General features: G+C 42.0%; 1 protein-coding gene across 2 annotated transcripts in view; it reads right to left on the reverse strand.

The window, feature by feature from the left end:
* The window catches only part of FBXW11 (F-box and WD repeat domain containing 11), a 1,385,831-nt gene extending 1,381,371 nt beyond the window's left edge, over positions 1-4,460 (reverse strand). The window contains exon 1 of one of the 2 annotated variants that reach the window (XM_069654341.1): positions 4,215-4,460. In XM_069654341.1, coding sequence (XP_069510442.1) covers positions 4,215-4,259 — 45 coding nt within the window. In that variant the 5' untranslated portion in view covers positions 4,260-4,460. The remainder of the gene's footprint in view (positions 1-4,214) is intronic. The other variant, XM_069654340.1, reaches the window with a different exon arrangement.
* Positions 4,461-14,026: the final 9,566 nt, after the last annotated feature.

Raw genomic sequence — 14,026 nt, forward strand, 5'->3', positions numbered from 1 at the left:
AATCGTAAATGCGGTCAAAATGAACAAAGAGCGCAATCCACTGTAACCAATGTAGCGTCCTGGTCCCAAAAAATATATAAAAAGGGAAATCAAACTCAATCAGCCCCAAGATATTCAGAAAGTCACCAATACTGGCCTGATCCTACGTTTTGTCAAAAAAACTAAATTATTAATCCCCGTTATAAATGGACTTTTGCAAGGTGACAAATTACGAATGTATGATAGTGTCAATGATATGAAACTTTACCAGACAAGGCATAAAATAAGTAGTGTCACATAGCAAATTGCTATGCAATTCTGTAGGTTTGCTAAACCGACACTTGTGTATCAAACCTAGCTACTTAAGTAACGTGTTTAGTGAAAGCACACTCACGCTGCATTCCTCTCTTGCCCTCTGGGCTCTCTCCACCCTCTTTTCTCCATTCACTGAAAACTGAAGGGGACTAACAGAGAGTGCAGCAGTAATCACCTCCTCCACTCTTAACTGCCAAATTCCTGTCTGGGTGTCCTAAGCAGGATTTTCTTTTTGCAAACCAGACTTAATCGGGATAATACTTTCATTAAGCCGACTATATCCTATCTAGCAAAGACCAGTAGGTGTCCTTTATTTTTTAAAAAAAGACAGTCATACAATTCTTCCTAAAAATGTAAGTTGTTGCATAATTACGGTATTACTACTGTAAAACACTGCATTGCCTCCATGCTTTACAGTAAAGTTTAGGTCAGTGTATTTAAGCTCAGTGTCGACTATATTTCTTTTTGTTGGGGAAGAATCATATTAGCGAGTGAACACTTGAACATGAACAGGACTTCTGGTGACATTTCAAACGTTTTTATTACAACATCACTATCAAATGGGCTGGTTTGCTAATCAAGACATTTTTAATTAGCAAACTCTGCTTATCAAGTTCTGAAAACAAATGTATGCATTGCCAGATAACATAACTGATGTTTGCTGCTTCTTCAAAATACTGTTTTTTGCTGCTAATAGGACAATGGTTCACCATCACCCATTAATAAAAACACAGAATATTTTAAAAAGTGTCTAGACAACCAATAAACTCGTATGGCCACTGCGAGTTGTGTTGAACCATAAAATTAGATTGCTGTTTTCATGTGAAGTTAATGGAAAAGGCACTGTTCAAGGCAAATTGCTGACACAATGAGATCGGAGAAATCTTTTCACATCACTCGCAGGTACACAAAATGTTTTTTTCCAAAGAAGAGTCACAAATCGTATTACTGCACCTACCACACGTTATTTAACGTTACTGTAGAAACGGATCACAGAGGGTAAACACGTTTTGGGGCTTTACAAAACGCAACACATACGTTAATGTTATCAAACGTGTATTAATTCTCAGCATGTGGACATGTGAAATTATTCAAGAGCAACTACATCTAGAGATACTTTCTCAAATTCTGCACGTGAGCTAGAGAAAGAGTTGGCTCCAAGTCCTTTTCCGCATTCAATGTGTGCTGCAAATGTAGCAGATAACGTGTCTCGGTATTGAGGCCAATACCCAGACCATTGAAAAATCGAACTCTTTGTGGGTTTAAAATCTGACACATTCACGAACTAGTTCAGTGAACAGAACAGCAGACATGTTTCGAGCTTTATTCAAGGGATCCCAGCATCCAGCCGAGGTGGTGAATTCCTGCATTCTACAAACGACTTATTCCCAAGGACCACCTGCTGCTTAAATATCCTTAGAATCTGAATTCAGTCAAATACTACAAAATTTCATGCACTGAAAGTGCTACAAAGGGTGAAACATGCGTCCGCAACTCATGTTCAAGCTGCACTGTGCACTTGAGAACTAAACAGATGTATACTATCCTTCGTAAAAATTAAACCCAACAAGCACACGTGTTCATCCTAGAGTGCGTTTATTATTACCAGCAGGCAATTTGAAATGGCATTTAAAAAGTGTTAAACTACAACAGACCTAGCAACACAGCAGTAAGAACTCTGAAGCACACCAACACAGGGGCTGCAGCACTTTCATAAAAAACAAAGCCTACATTTAGCAAGAGTTGTTGCTTTTCCAGAGGCAGTTCATTTTAGCCATTGAAATAAATGCGAGATTAGAGAAAAAAGCACTACGAAGGAAAATTAAAACAGTGAAGGTTTTTACTACCGGTATTTGTACAGTTTTTTTATGTAAGTCTAAGACAGCTGATGGGGGGCCTAACCACGGCAATATTATTTTGTCAGCCAGGCTGAAAAATAAAAATAAAATCCAGCACAGGACAACAATCAGAGCTTGTAGTTTTAATCCGTATATAATGCACACAGTACCCAAGAGATTACTTCAGATAAAAGCCTTCACCCTCATTCGTCCATATAGTCGGGGTACCCTGCACGTTTGACAAAATTGGATAAAGTATTCATATCTTATGCATGAAGACGCGCGGACGCAGATGCTGTCAAGGCATAGACATGTGACCTGATTAGTGACCCTTCAAAAAAAAAAAAACAACACACCCCACATAACACATGCTGCTTCTCAGGAGGTGACAATATATAATGGTTGTGTTGAGCTATCCCTTGATAGTGCGCCGAAAAATAATGGAATGGCAAGTAGTGATGATTAATAAATTCCTTTTATTTTTGTGATGTTAGAGCCTTTGTGGATGACACGTGTTTCGGCAGAGCTGCCTTTATCGTCCTGGACACTCGTACATACGGAGGACTTCTTTGTACCAGGAGGGATTCATCCCTGTGAACTTCAGCACCTTTATGCATTATGCAGTGACTTATGAGCTATCTATATAGCCTGGATTCGATAAAGGCAGCTCTGCCGAAACACGTGTCATCCACAAAGGCTCTAACATCACAAAAATAAAAGGAATTTATTAATCATCACTACTTGCCATTCCATTATTTTTCGACGCACTATCAAGGGATAGCTCAACACAACCATTATATATTGTCACAAACGGAGTGGAGGGACTCTAAATCTCCGTAGTAGCTAAACCTGGTGCGACGCAAGATCTTTAACATCACCTCAACTTTCATGGACAAACCCTTTTAATTTAACGGGGCGCGTAGGTACTGCAGCAGGTGTCATCACAAACAGTCCCTCACCAAGAATGCAATGCTTCTCAGGAGGTTCCGGGTTCAGTGGTTGATGATACAGTTACACAGATTAAAGCAACACGAAACTGTCATTGGTGCACACGTAAAGAGTCAAGCGCACTTGCAACTATTGGTGTGCTATTATAGTTATGTGGATGTATTTATTTGCACCAGGAACATAAACAAAAAAGTAAACGAGGAGAGTGCTTACACTTGATGACCAAGGTCAGACGGGTGATTGTACCGGTCATGATACTAGAACGATATTTTCACTAACAAGTAAAGCCAATTTTTATTAATGACAAGGTCAGCGGTGTGAACAACCGTTTATAAACCTACGATTACACATGTGCAGGACGTACCCCAGCTTGACTCTCTCCGCCGTTTCCAAGTGAAATGCTTGGGGTAGCAGAATGACTGTGCAATGCTTTTGCATAGCAAATATTTACTTTTGTGCAGGGGTGATGGTAGTCACGCCACTTCCAATGTTTGTGCATCACAACCTCAGCTAGTTACAGCAAAAGAACACAGCCCCTGTAAATAACACGGAGCAGTAGTCCAACCACACACCAGGAATTAAGGTAAACGTATTCGCTTGTGGAGGTGGCGAAGTACCCTATTGGGAAGAGGGTTTAAAGAGAGGAAACCCCACCAGCCACAGGAGGAAGAAGACGTCCCGCTATGAGCACTGATGTGACGAAGGGACACCTACGGGCGCAGAAAGCCTGCAAAGGGGGCGGAAGGTGTTCTATGCCCCGAATGTGAGGGGGAATGCTCCACATATCCAACTTAAAGTAATGTCTGGGGATATCCGCCCCCCACTGGTTGGGGTGAGAAACACCCCTCCCCACTTGAAATAAAGGAGGGTGAGCTCTCAACCCCGCCCCTCAATCACGCACACATGGGAGGGAGCAACACACCGGGGATGGGGGAAGCCCCGCCCAATAATCAAGAATTAAGTTGGGGGGACTCTGGATGAAATAAAGCATAAGCTCTTACACATTGGGGAAATGGGCGAGATAGCCGCCAGTGGGGACTGAAAGCACGCGTCACCCTCACTCCAATTCGGAGGAGGCCGGCAGCTACCATCACCGGCCCAGTGAGTAAACCGCAGCCTGCGCCCATGACTCACCATCAGCTCTATGGTCTTGTCCTCGATAACAGACTCCGACTCCATCTTGTCCAAGCTGTGTTTCCTCCTTTCCAGCTTCAGACGGAAGCGCAGAGACCGCGGCGGCTGGGCCCGCTGAGCTCCGCCCCGCGTGACGCTAAAAGCACGTGACACACACGCCGGCACCGCTCGGAAACCCACAGCCAGTCGGAATCGCTCTAAGTTTGCCGCATTGGGAAACGGAGAACGAGCTTCCGAGTGTAAGTGCGGTTGGCCTGTCAGAACGCCGGCATTCTTAATATGTGAACACTTTCATTCGTCAGAACAGGCCAGGTATTCGATCAGCTGCATATGGTCTGTTGTCCTGGTAAAACGGATGCATCGCGTAAAACGTATACTTATCAGTATTAGGTCTGTTACAATGAACGTTTGAAATGCGTATTTGCATATATGTATACAATAAAATATTTTACTAAAGATGTGACTAAAAGGAAGATTTGCACCTTTGTAGTCTCGCGTAGTGGTTTGTGGCTGTCGTGTCTATATCAGTATCTCGACGCTCAGTGTCCGTCTGTTACATGTGCATGGATATGATTTGCCAGTTTTTTTCCCTCTTTCTATGTTCATGGAAGTTCGGCGATTGCGGTTCCCCGGCGCGTTCTGTCACTTGGCGGAAGTAACTTGCTTTCAGCGCGTTGGGCATGTGTGCCAGAACGCCTAATTCATATAATCATAAAGTCCACCAACGTGGTCTTTTGTAAATAATATTTCAAACCATAATCTTACCAGTACACTGCAGCTGTGCTTATTTAGGAGTGGGATTCCTCGTTTGTACGACAATGTTTGATTCTTCAAAACACATTTTGTGCTATATTTCCCAAAATATCCCTCTTAAATATTGAGCAGATCCTCTTCTAGCAGCAGCCATTCAATGTATCACTGCTGCATGGAAGAGTAAAGACCCGCCAACATATATGCCAAACATCTGGATTTTTTGCAGGTAATTAGTCAGTGAAAAATAATGCTAGTTTTCACTTTCTCCCGCCCTAAACTAATTCGAACCCCAATGCATTCCTATGGGTACATTTCCATCTCCCGATTTTTCTGACAAACTCTCCCTCCCAGGTGCGCTGGAATGGTGCCATTTATGCTCACCCCATCGAGCTTGGTGGAATTCCATCTGCTTACCTCACCGTTTGGAAAAAGCAATTTGTGTAGATGATACCTTTTGATCATTTGAAGTTCTTTGAAATCTGGGATCATTTGGAGAATTAATTATGCAAGCTTTCCCCCCAACTCCACGCCCAATGGCATATTCCTAGAAGTCTGCAAACCTCTGTAACTAAAAGCTAGTGAGAGTCCTATCTAGAGACCCCCTGACAGCTTCATCAAGCACAACTTTCTCTGGAATTTAGGCTACAATCCTGGCTGGGCTCCTTCCCTGGCCCCCTCCGCACAACCCTCCAAATGCTGCACCCATTGGCACATCAGCCACAGGGATCTTCGAGCAACACTCATCCGGTCACATGCACGTACCTTATTAATATAACACACCTTCACCACCTCAGAAGAACCTTTCAGTAGTGAAACTTTTGTAGTTTACTTAAGATGGGTTCCTTCACCTTCCTTTCCACTCTTACTGTCGCCCTTTCTTCACATCTATTTCTCTTTCTAAGCCTCTACTCAGTAGCAACATTACAATCCAACACACCCTCCATTTCTGATACGCACTGGATTGCACCCGCACATATAAATCATTTCATGAATGCTTTTGTAATAAACAATACACCTCTCTATATTAAAGAATGTATTTGGATTGTCCTTACCGACACCATGTAATAGTCTGTCACTGTTCAATTGATTATTGTCAATTAATTCTTCTTCTGATCATTGTATGCATTTCATTTTAATCGTATGTTGTGGCTCCCCTGTGTACCGGTAACCTTGTCCCTTACCTATGTTTTATATACTTACTTACCTTGTCATTTAATTTGTGACCTTCTGTTTCCCTCTGTGAGGGTCCTGGCACTAAATTTGTAATGACTACTTATATCTCTGTTAAAAATACAATAAAACTCTTTGAACTGCAAACATATCCCTCGATTGTAATGCAAGCCGATGGAGAAAACAAATTATTTTTCCTTGGTCTTCAATGCAAGTCGATGGGGAAAAATGTTATATCTTTTTCCTGGGTCTTCTTTGCGTTTGGGGCTACAGCGTGGTGGTGTTCTGGGTGGTTATGCCTGGATTGCTTATTGTCGATTTTCATTACCTCTGCATCCTTCTCGATCCCAGTCCTAGTCCTAAAACAATTTGGGCTTTTGTGTAAGCATGGGAAAGTCACTTGCTAGACTGTCGTAGTGGTATTAACAGGGTATTTATTGATTGTAGCAGCATACTTACTAACCCTACCGATTTAGGCAATGTGCTACTGCTTTTTAGGCGTTTTTATTGCCTACCTATTTAAGTGTTTGATCCTACCACCTACCACTATTTTTTAGATTATCAAGTCGATTTGCTGCTTTAGAGCCCGCCCTGGACAAAGGCACAGCAGCATCAGAGCTGCAGAATAAGAGTTAGTCATGTATTGGTTCTATGTGATATTTTTGCTTTTTGTTGGTCACCTACCAAAAAGACAGATTTTCGGCAGCCCACAAAACAGAAATAACACAACCCTTTGCCCCAACTCTCGCTGGCGGGGTGTCTGTAAAATCTGGGGGGGTTTACCCCCTAAACCTCCCTCCTCAGCTGCCCCCGCCTCCCTCCCCACCTAAGCATGCCCCTAAACACACAACACACACGCAGACATAAACACAAATAAACACCTGTTCTCCCGTGACAGCTTTTCCTCCTGACGTGCATGACAGTTTGATTGAGAAAGACTGCTCTATGTAGTCACATAACCGTCTTACTAAATCGATCTCCTTTTCCCAATCATAATAAAACCACTTTTTCACTTAATACCCATTTATTTTGATTGATGGCACCCAGTGTTGTGTGTTCACTATCACTTATCATTTATAAAATGTTTGCCTTGCAGTGGGACAGGATCCTAAAATAAACACAATAATTAATTTCGAATATTTCATAGATTCTGGGAAGAAATAAAGATGAAAATGGCCGGGGGGGTGTGGTGCTAGATGTGGGGTCTGCTGGGGCATGCATGCTTGGGAATTTCCCCAGGCCACGTAACTTAAAGCACATCAACAAAATGAAGGATCTGGCCTATGTCCTGGCCAAGCGCAGGATTGCAATGTGTTGAAAGGCGGCCCATAGGCCTAGAGTAGAGACATGGTGGGCGGACCTCCTGAGATGGGCAGGAGCAGAAACTGCGGTTTGGTTTGAAGCTGCCACCAGGGGGGGAACAGAGGAGGTGGGTCCCCTGATAGCCTGGAGGCAGCTAGTGACCTCAATGGCAACCCCTCACCAGGCCAATCATGAAACAGAAGACTCAGATGAGTCGACAAGCACTGAGATCCCCGAAAATGCTCATATAGATGACACTGATGAAACGGCTCGAGTTTGTGGGGAGGGGTGGGGGGGACGGGAATGTATAATGTGTTGGTTTGACATTGATTATGAACGTCCTATAAAGTTGTAATGTTTGGTGTGTTGGTTGTTTAAAATAATAAAAATTGTTTAAAAAAATAAATAATTAATTTCGAATATTTCAACTACAACATATATGTTGGGAATTATCAGAACTAAATACCAGGTATAACATTCTTTCATCAACAGTCATTTTTACGAATGTTTTTTTTGACGTGTACACTTTGCGGAAATAATTCATCAAACTTTTTGGGGGGTCAAATAAGGGGTTGAGGATGTTGGGAATAGTTAAAAATCGGTAGAGGAAGGGGAGTTGGGAGGACGGGAACCCCCATCCCAAATAAAAAATAAAAATGTTGATGACTTATTTCTGCAAAATGTATTCGTAAAAATTACAATCGTAAAAATGTCTGGCAATGAAATGACATAGAACCAAATACCAGTGGCCGTTCTGTAAAAAAACAGATAATTCAGCAGAAGACATGCACAATAGAAAACACTTTAAATGTGCACACCTGACACGTGAACAGCTATGGAATCCCTCACTTACCTATGCAGCCAGCAGCATTTGCAGCCATACATGTCGTGCTCTGTAATGACACACATTTTATAATTGAAGGGGAGCCTGACCGCCCATTATATTTCGTTTCACATATCGGGTGTGCACATTCAAAGTCTTTTCTAGTGTGCATGTCTTTTTTTACTTAATCCTGCTGAATTAACTGTGTTTTTACAGTACAGCCACTGGTATTTAGTTCTGTGAATTTTCAAAATATATGTTGTAGTTGAAATATTAGAAATAGATTATTGTTTATTTTAGCACCTTGTCCCTCTCTCAGGGAAACGTTTTATAAATTCTGAGTGATGGTGTGCTGCCCCCGCCTACCTCCCCACCTAAGCATCCCCCTACCCCCTAATCACACAACACACACTCAGACTTAAACACACACACACTCACACACACACAAACACTTACATGTTCTAAATGACTGAGGCACGGGGTGAGAAGTGCAAGGAGTTCCAGATGTCCCACTGTTGATAGAAAAATATTTGTTTTGCTTGAAGGCCATGCTCCATTTTATATTATTAAGTTTAATGATCATTATCACTTGTAAAGGTACACATATGCCTCTACTGTGATTCACCAGCACCCATCGCGTTTAATCATTTCCCCATCAAAACTTCCTTAGCTTAACTGCTCGCTCTCTGAGACATGTGCATACTCCCAGGGCTCAAGTTGAGGGTACACACGTGTGGATGGAGTCCCCCCACTTGATATGCTAATTTATGGTGACACCACATTCCATTGGTAAGTCAATGAGCCCCCCTACATAAAACCCAAAGGGAGGGACCCGATCTGTCGTGGACATGTCCAGGTAATGCAACTTATAAACACAAGAGGTCCACTCACTGTAGGCTGTGGGCACAGGAAGGCAGACTGTGCCACTTTATTTAATTTTTATTTTATTAATCATTTGTAAGGCACTTTATACAACAGAATTGTGTTTCAAAGTGCCAAAGCGGAAACTTTACTGCTGCATATAAATTACCTATTCTATAGGAACATGTACAAATTTACTTTTGATGCCACGTACAAAAAACTGAAATATTTTTTAAAAATAGGGCTACACTGATAGCCATATTTAATCATAAAATGAATACCGGACCCAACACCCAGTTACTTGGTGCTAAACCATTATACTAATCAGAAAAAAACATACATTGACAAATAAGCCAGTTATATATATATATATATATTTTTTTTTTGTTTTATTGGTTAAACAAAGTTAAACCTTTAACATTCCTTTAACAATCCCTCCTCAAAGAGTTGGAGGCCCCCCAAATTAGGTTCAAGTTCAAAATCCCTAAATGATCGCCCCTAGGCCAGAATCTCCAGTTGTTTGGGTGGCGTCCACCTCAGACTCCCCCTCCTCCTGCTCCAGTTTTAAGGATTCAACAAATTTCAATGCGTCCAAAGTACGGCCCACTTTCTCAGCTGTGATTAGCCTTTCCCAAAACTGTTCTTCGTTCTCCTCCGAGATCAGGCTCGTATAATTTCCCATGTACATCAGGCGATTCAATATCAGGTTTGGACAAGTTAGCATCACATGCCTTATAGTTTCCAGTTGGTCCTTCTTTCTGCAAAATCTACAGTATGCTAGTGATTTGTCAATTTGCCTTCTTCGCCACCTTATTTCTCTCGAGTGCCAGATGTTAAATCTACAGCGCATAAGCAGATCTCGGTAGTGCTGTGAGGGAAATTTAATCAAATATGGAGGTAATATATTCAGAGCTTTGCGTTCCCAGATGACATTATGACATAGGTCTCGTGTTAATTTCTTTTCCTGTGTTTCCTCCGAGTCTTTTCCCCGATTTGTTCTTTTAGCCTTATATGGGTTATTTTTCAGGGTGTCTTTCCGAGATTGCCAGGTATTTTAAAGTTTCTTCACATCTCATTTTCCAGTCTTGGAGAATTGAATCACTACTGGAAAACCCTGGCTTTGCTAGGATTCTGAATGGCATGGGTGGATTGTCCAAAATACACTTTCTATAAAGCGATAGTGATTTCCACGTCGTGATTGAAGTGATGGATTGCAGTCTTAGTTCCGATCTTATAAGTTCCAAGGGTAGCGAATTTGGAAGGCGCAAGATCTTTCGCCAGAAATAGGCTTCGCATAGGTTCCAGACCTCCCATTTTAGGGCTATGAGGGCCTCGGCTCCATATGTAATGACGGCCACTACCTTTTGCTTATAGAAGGTTGTAATCGGCAACAGAGAAAATTTCCCATATCTACGATGTAGAAGTAGCCCTTGGTTAACCAGACTTTTTAGTTTTTCTCTGATCAGGGTATATTGGGCCTGCTCATTGCAGTTCCTAATAATTCTTATCCCGAGGTAGATCGTAGTATCGACTACTGCCAGTTTTTCTTTTTCCAATGACCAATTCTGTATTTTCCCTGCTAGTTTCTTTCCGCGGCTTGATTTCATAGTCAAAATCATAGATTTTTTTGCATTTACTTTCATGTCATTGGCTTTAAGATAGTCATTAAAAGCCTCAATCCTGCGCTGAAGACCTATCGGCGTCTGGTCTATGAACACTGCGTCATCCGCATATAGAATCCATGGTATCTCTATGCCATTTGCCTTCGGTGGGAAGGCCCGGATCTGATCTTGTGAAGACTTCATATCAGCCATATAGAGTATGAAGAGAAAAGGGGCGAGGGCACATCCCTGCTTGATGCCTCAGGATGTCTTAATCCTCCTTTATAGACCTCCATTTGCAGTAATTTGAACCTGGATCGAGGTATCCGTATACAGTGCCTGGATTGCCTCCAATAGGTCCACAGGGCATCCCCAATTCCTCAGTTTTGCCCACAGCCGTTCTCTATTTATTCCATCGAACGCCTGTTGGAGATCTATAAAGGCCAAGTAGATCGTTGTTTTTCCTTTTAGGGCCTTTGCTTTTAATATATTGATCAGGAACAGGTTAAGGCAGGTGCCCACTCCACTCACGAAAGCAGTTTGTCTCTCGTCCAAGATTCGGGCTTGAGCTGCCCAGTTCTTTAAATCCCGTAAGAGGATGGAGGCGAAGAGCTTGCCAATGGAGTCTAGTAGCGCAATCGGCCTGTAATTTCTAGGATTGCCGCGGTCACCTTTTTTAAAAATAGGCACGATGTAGGCCTCCGTCCACGTAGTTGGAATTTGTTTGGTTTTCGCTACTTGTTTGAAAAGTGCGTAAATTAGGTCTGACCAGCCTTCCATGTTTTCTTTCAACATTTTGTTGGAGACGCCGTCTGGACCGGCAGCCCTGCAAGAGCTTAATTTTTTGATCAGTATTTGAATGTCTTCTCTATCGAAGTTCAATGACCAGGTAGCGTTTCCTGTTCTTTTATCAACTACTTTTTCCTCATTTTTCCCTTTGAACAGGGCAGTATAGTGGTCGAACCAGTTTTTCTCAGAGACTTGGTTGATACCTATGGCCGATTGATTAGAATCTCTGTTGTTAATTAGATCCCAGGTACTTTTTGTATTATTTGTTGCTAAGGCTGCCATCATTTGTTCCGCGTCTCTTTGAGTTCTTTGGTATCTGGTTGATTGCAGCCAATTCTTGTAGGTTTGTCGGCATTTTCTTTCCAATTCGCATTTGTCTAGGCTATGAGACTTTTTTTATACGCCTGAGGTCAGCTCTGTATCTTTTTCGTCTGGCGACTACAAATTCATTAAAGGCGTGTTTCCTTTTGACCTGCTTCAGTTTAGATGCGTCGTACTTAACCTCATAAGCTTTACACAGCCATTTATAATCGGCCACCTCCTCGCCCTTTTCTACGGCTTCCTGGAAATTTTTTGCCAGTGTTGGTATAATCTGATCTTTAAGTCGCAGCCTGTTTCTTCCCCACGATATCTCTGTTTCCATCACTTTTCCTCCCTTTGAGAAAGCTTTTGAATCCCATGCAAGCTCAGTTTCCAGAAGAGAGTGGTCACTATTAGCTTGCTTGATGACTCGAAATGATTTTATCCAGGCAAGCGTATCTCTTCCCACAAAACAATAGTCCAAGCATGCTCTCAATTTTCCACTATGCCAAGTGTCGGCCCCCTTGAGGTCGCCATTTGTTTGGCTGTTTAACATCATCATATCCCGTATGCCCATTTCCTTCATCCATTGGCTTTCTTTTCCTGTAAGATTTTCAATCTCTTTAATTTCGCCCCCTTTGTCTAGGAGCTTGATGTTCAAATCACCATTCAGCAATATGAGCTGATCTTCTTCCTCCGTCATGGACTTGTCAATGGCATTCGTGATAGATTTTAAGTATGACCCTGGGTTTGGCATATTTTCCCTCCAGTATGTATTAATCAATAGCAAGTTGGACATCTCCTCCTGATTTTCTGTTGTAGAGGCTATTTTCAATATTTGAACGTAAGGGTTTGGAGCTTCATGCTTGAGTATTTGTAAGTGGCTATCAATTTTTTTTAATACCAAGAGGCCTGCAAACGGTCGGCCTTTCAGTCCCTTTTTTGCCGGATTGAAGTAGACTTCATACCCTTCACATATTGGAGGTTCACACAGCCCTGATTCTTGGATGCAAATGAGATCATATTTGGTCAAGAAAGAGCTTTCCGTCGAGAACAGATGATAAAATCCTCTGGTATTCCATGAGGCACAGCGAACGGATCCATTTCCAACTTCCTTATTCTATGGGGTTTTTTTTTAGTTGCGATCATTTGCCATGGGGGGCCAATCATTTGGTTTATTTTCAGGTTTGTTTTCATTTATTTTACCCTTCCTTGGGTTTTGTGAATTATCTACCGTAAACCTCAAAGATTTTAGTTTTTCAACATTTTCTTTGGTGCTGTATGAATGGTTTTCAGGGTTTTTATTTCCTCCTTTTTCGTTTTCTTTTGGAGTCTTCCTCTTCTTTTCCTCTTTTTCTTGACCATTTTTTTCTCTCTTTTTTCCCATAGATTCTTTTTCCGTGCAGGATGAGACCTCATTATTAGCACGTCTTCTGTCCTTTGGTGATATATCAATACTATCAGGCTTAATGTCATCCTCTAATTCCGTCAGACGAAATCCCTTTTTTCTTAGGATTTCAGTAGCCTTCAGAAATGTCTGCTTGATGTCATTTGAATTAAGATGCAATATAACTTGGTCCATTCTCTGTTCTCTTGGGAATTCCACAACTTTAATGTCCTCAGTAGGTATCATGCGTAGAGCTGATGTTTGGTTACAAAGCGAGACTACATAGCTCCTATTGAGCAAAGCCCTTCTTGGTCCATTGAGTGTCGTCTCTAATTTCAAATAGCATTCTTTTGATGGGGCTTTCCTCGAAGGAGGGACGGACGCTTTTATTCCTTTGTTGATCTTCTTTGTTTCTTTAATTCTGTTTTTATCATCCTGTTTTAGATGAAAGCTTTCAAGTTGAAATCGTACCCTCCTTTCTTTGGTAGCTAGCTCCTTTTTTGTTCTAAGGTTTTGAAGTTAGCAGGATTGTCATCAGCCTCATTGACTTCCTCCCTTTCCGATGAGTCGGATCCACTTTTTGTCTCCTTTAAGGCTTTCGGCAGGATATCTCGTTCGGGTTTCTTGCGATCAGAGGGATTAGGGCTCCTCTCCACCATCTCCCAGTTGTCCATAGCTTTCCATTCTGATGGGCTGATGCTTTGCCACTCTTCGTCCTCCCTATTTTCTTCCATAATGTCAATCAGGTCACTTAGATCTTCTCGTTGGTCTGACTCATCTCCATTATCCTCCAAGGAGGGAGGAGGGTTTTTCCCCCCTCCCACAT

This window comes from Ambystoma mexicanum, chromosome 3q (genome assembly GCF_040938575.1).
Source record: "Ambystoma mexicanum isolate Mex_15411 chromosome 3q, UKY_AmexF1_1, whole genome shotgun sequence".
NCBI classification, from domain to species: domain Eukaryota; kingdom Metazoa; phylum Chordata; class Amphibia; order Caudata; family Ambystomatidae; genus Ambystoma; species Ambystoma mexicanum.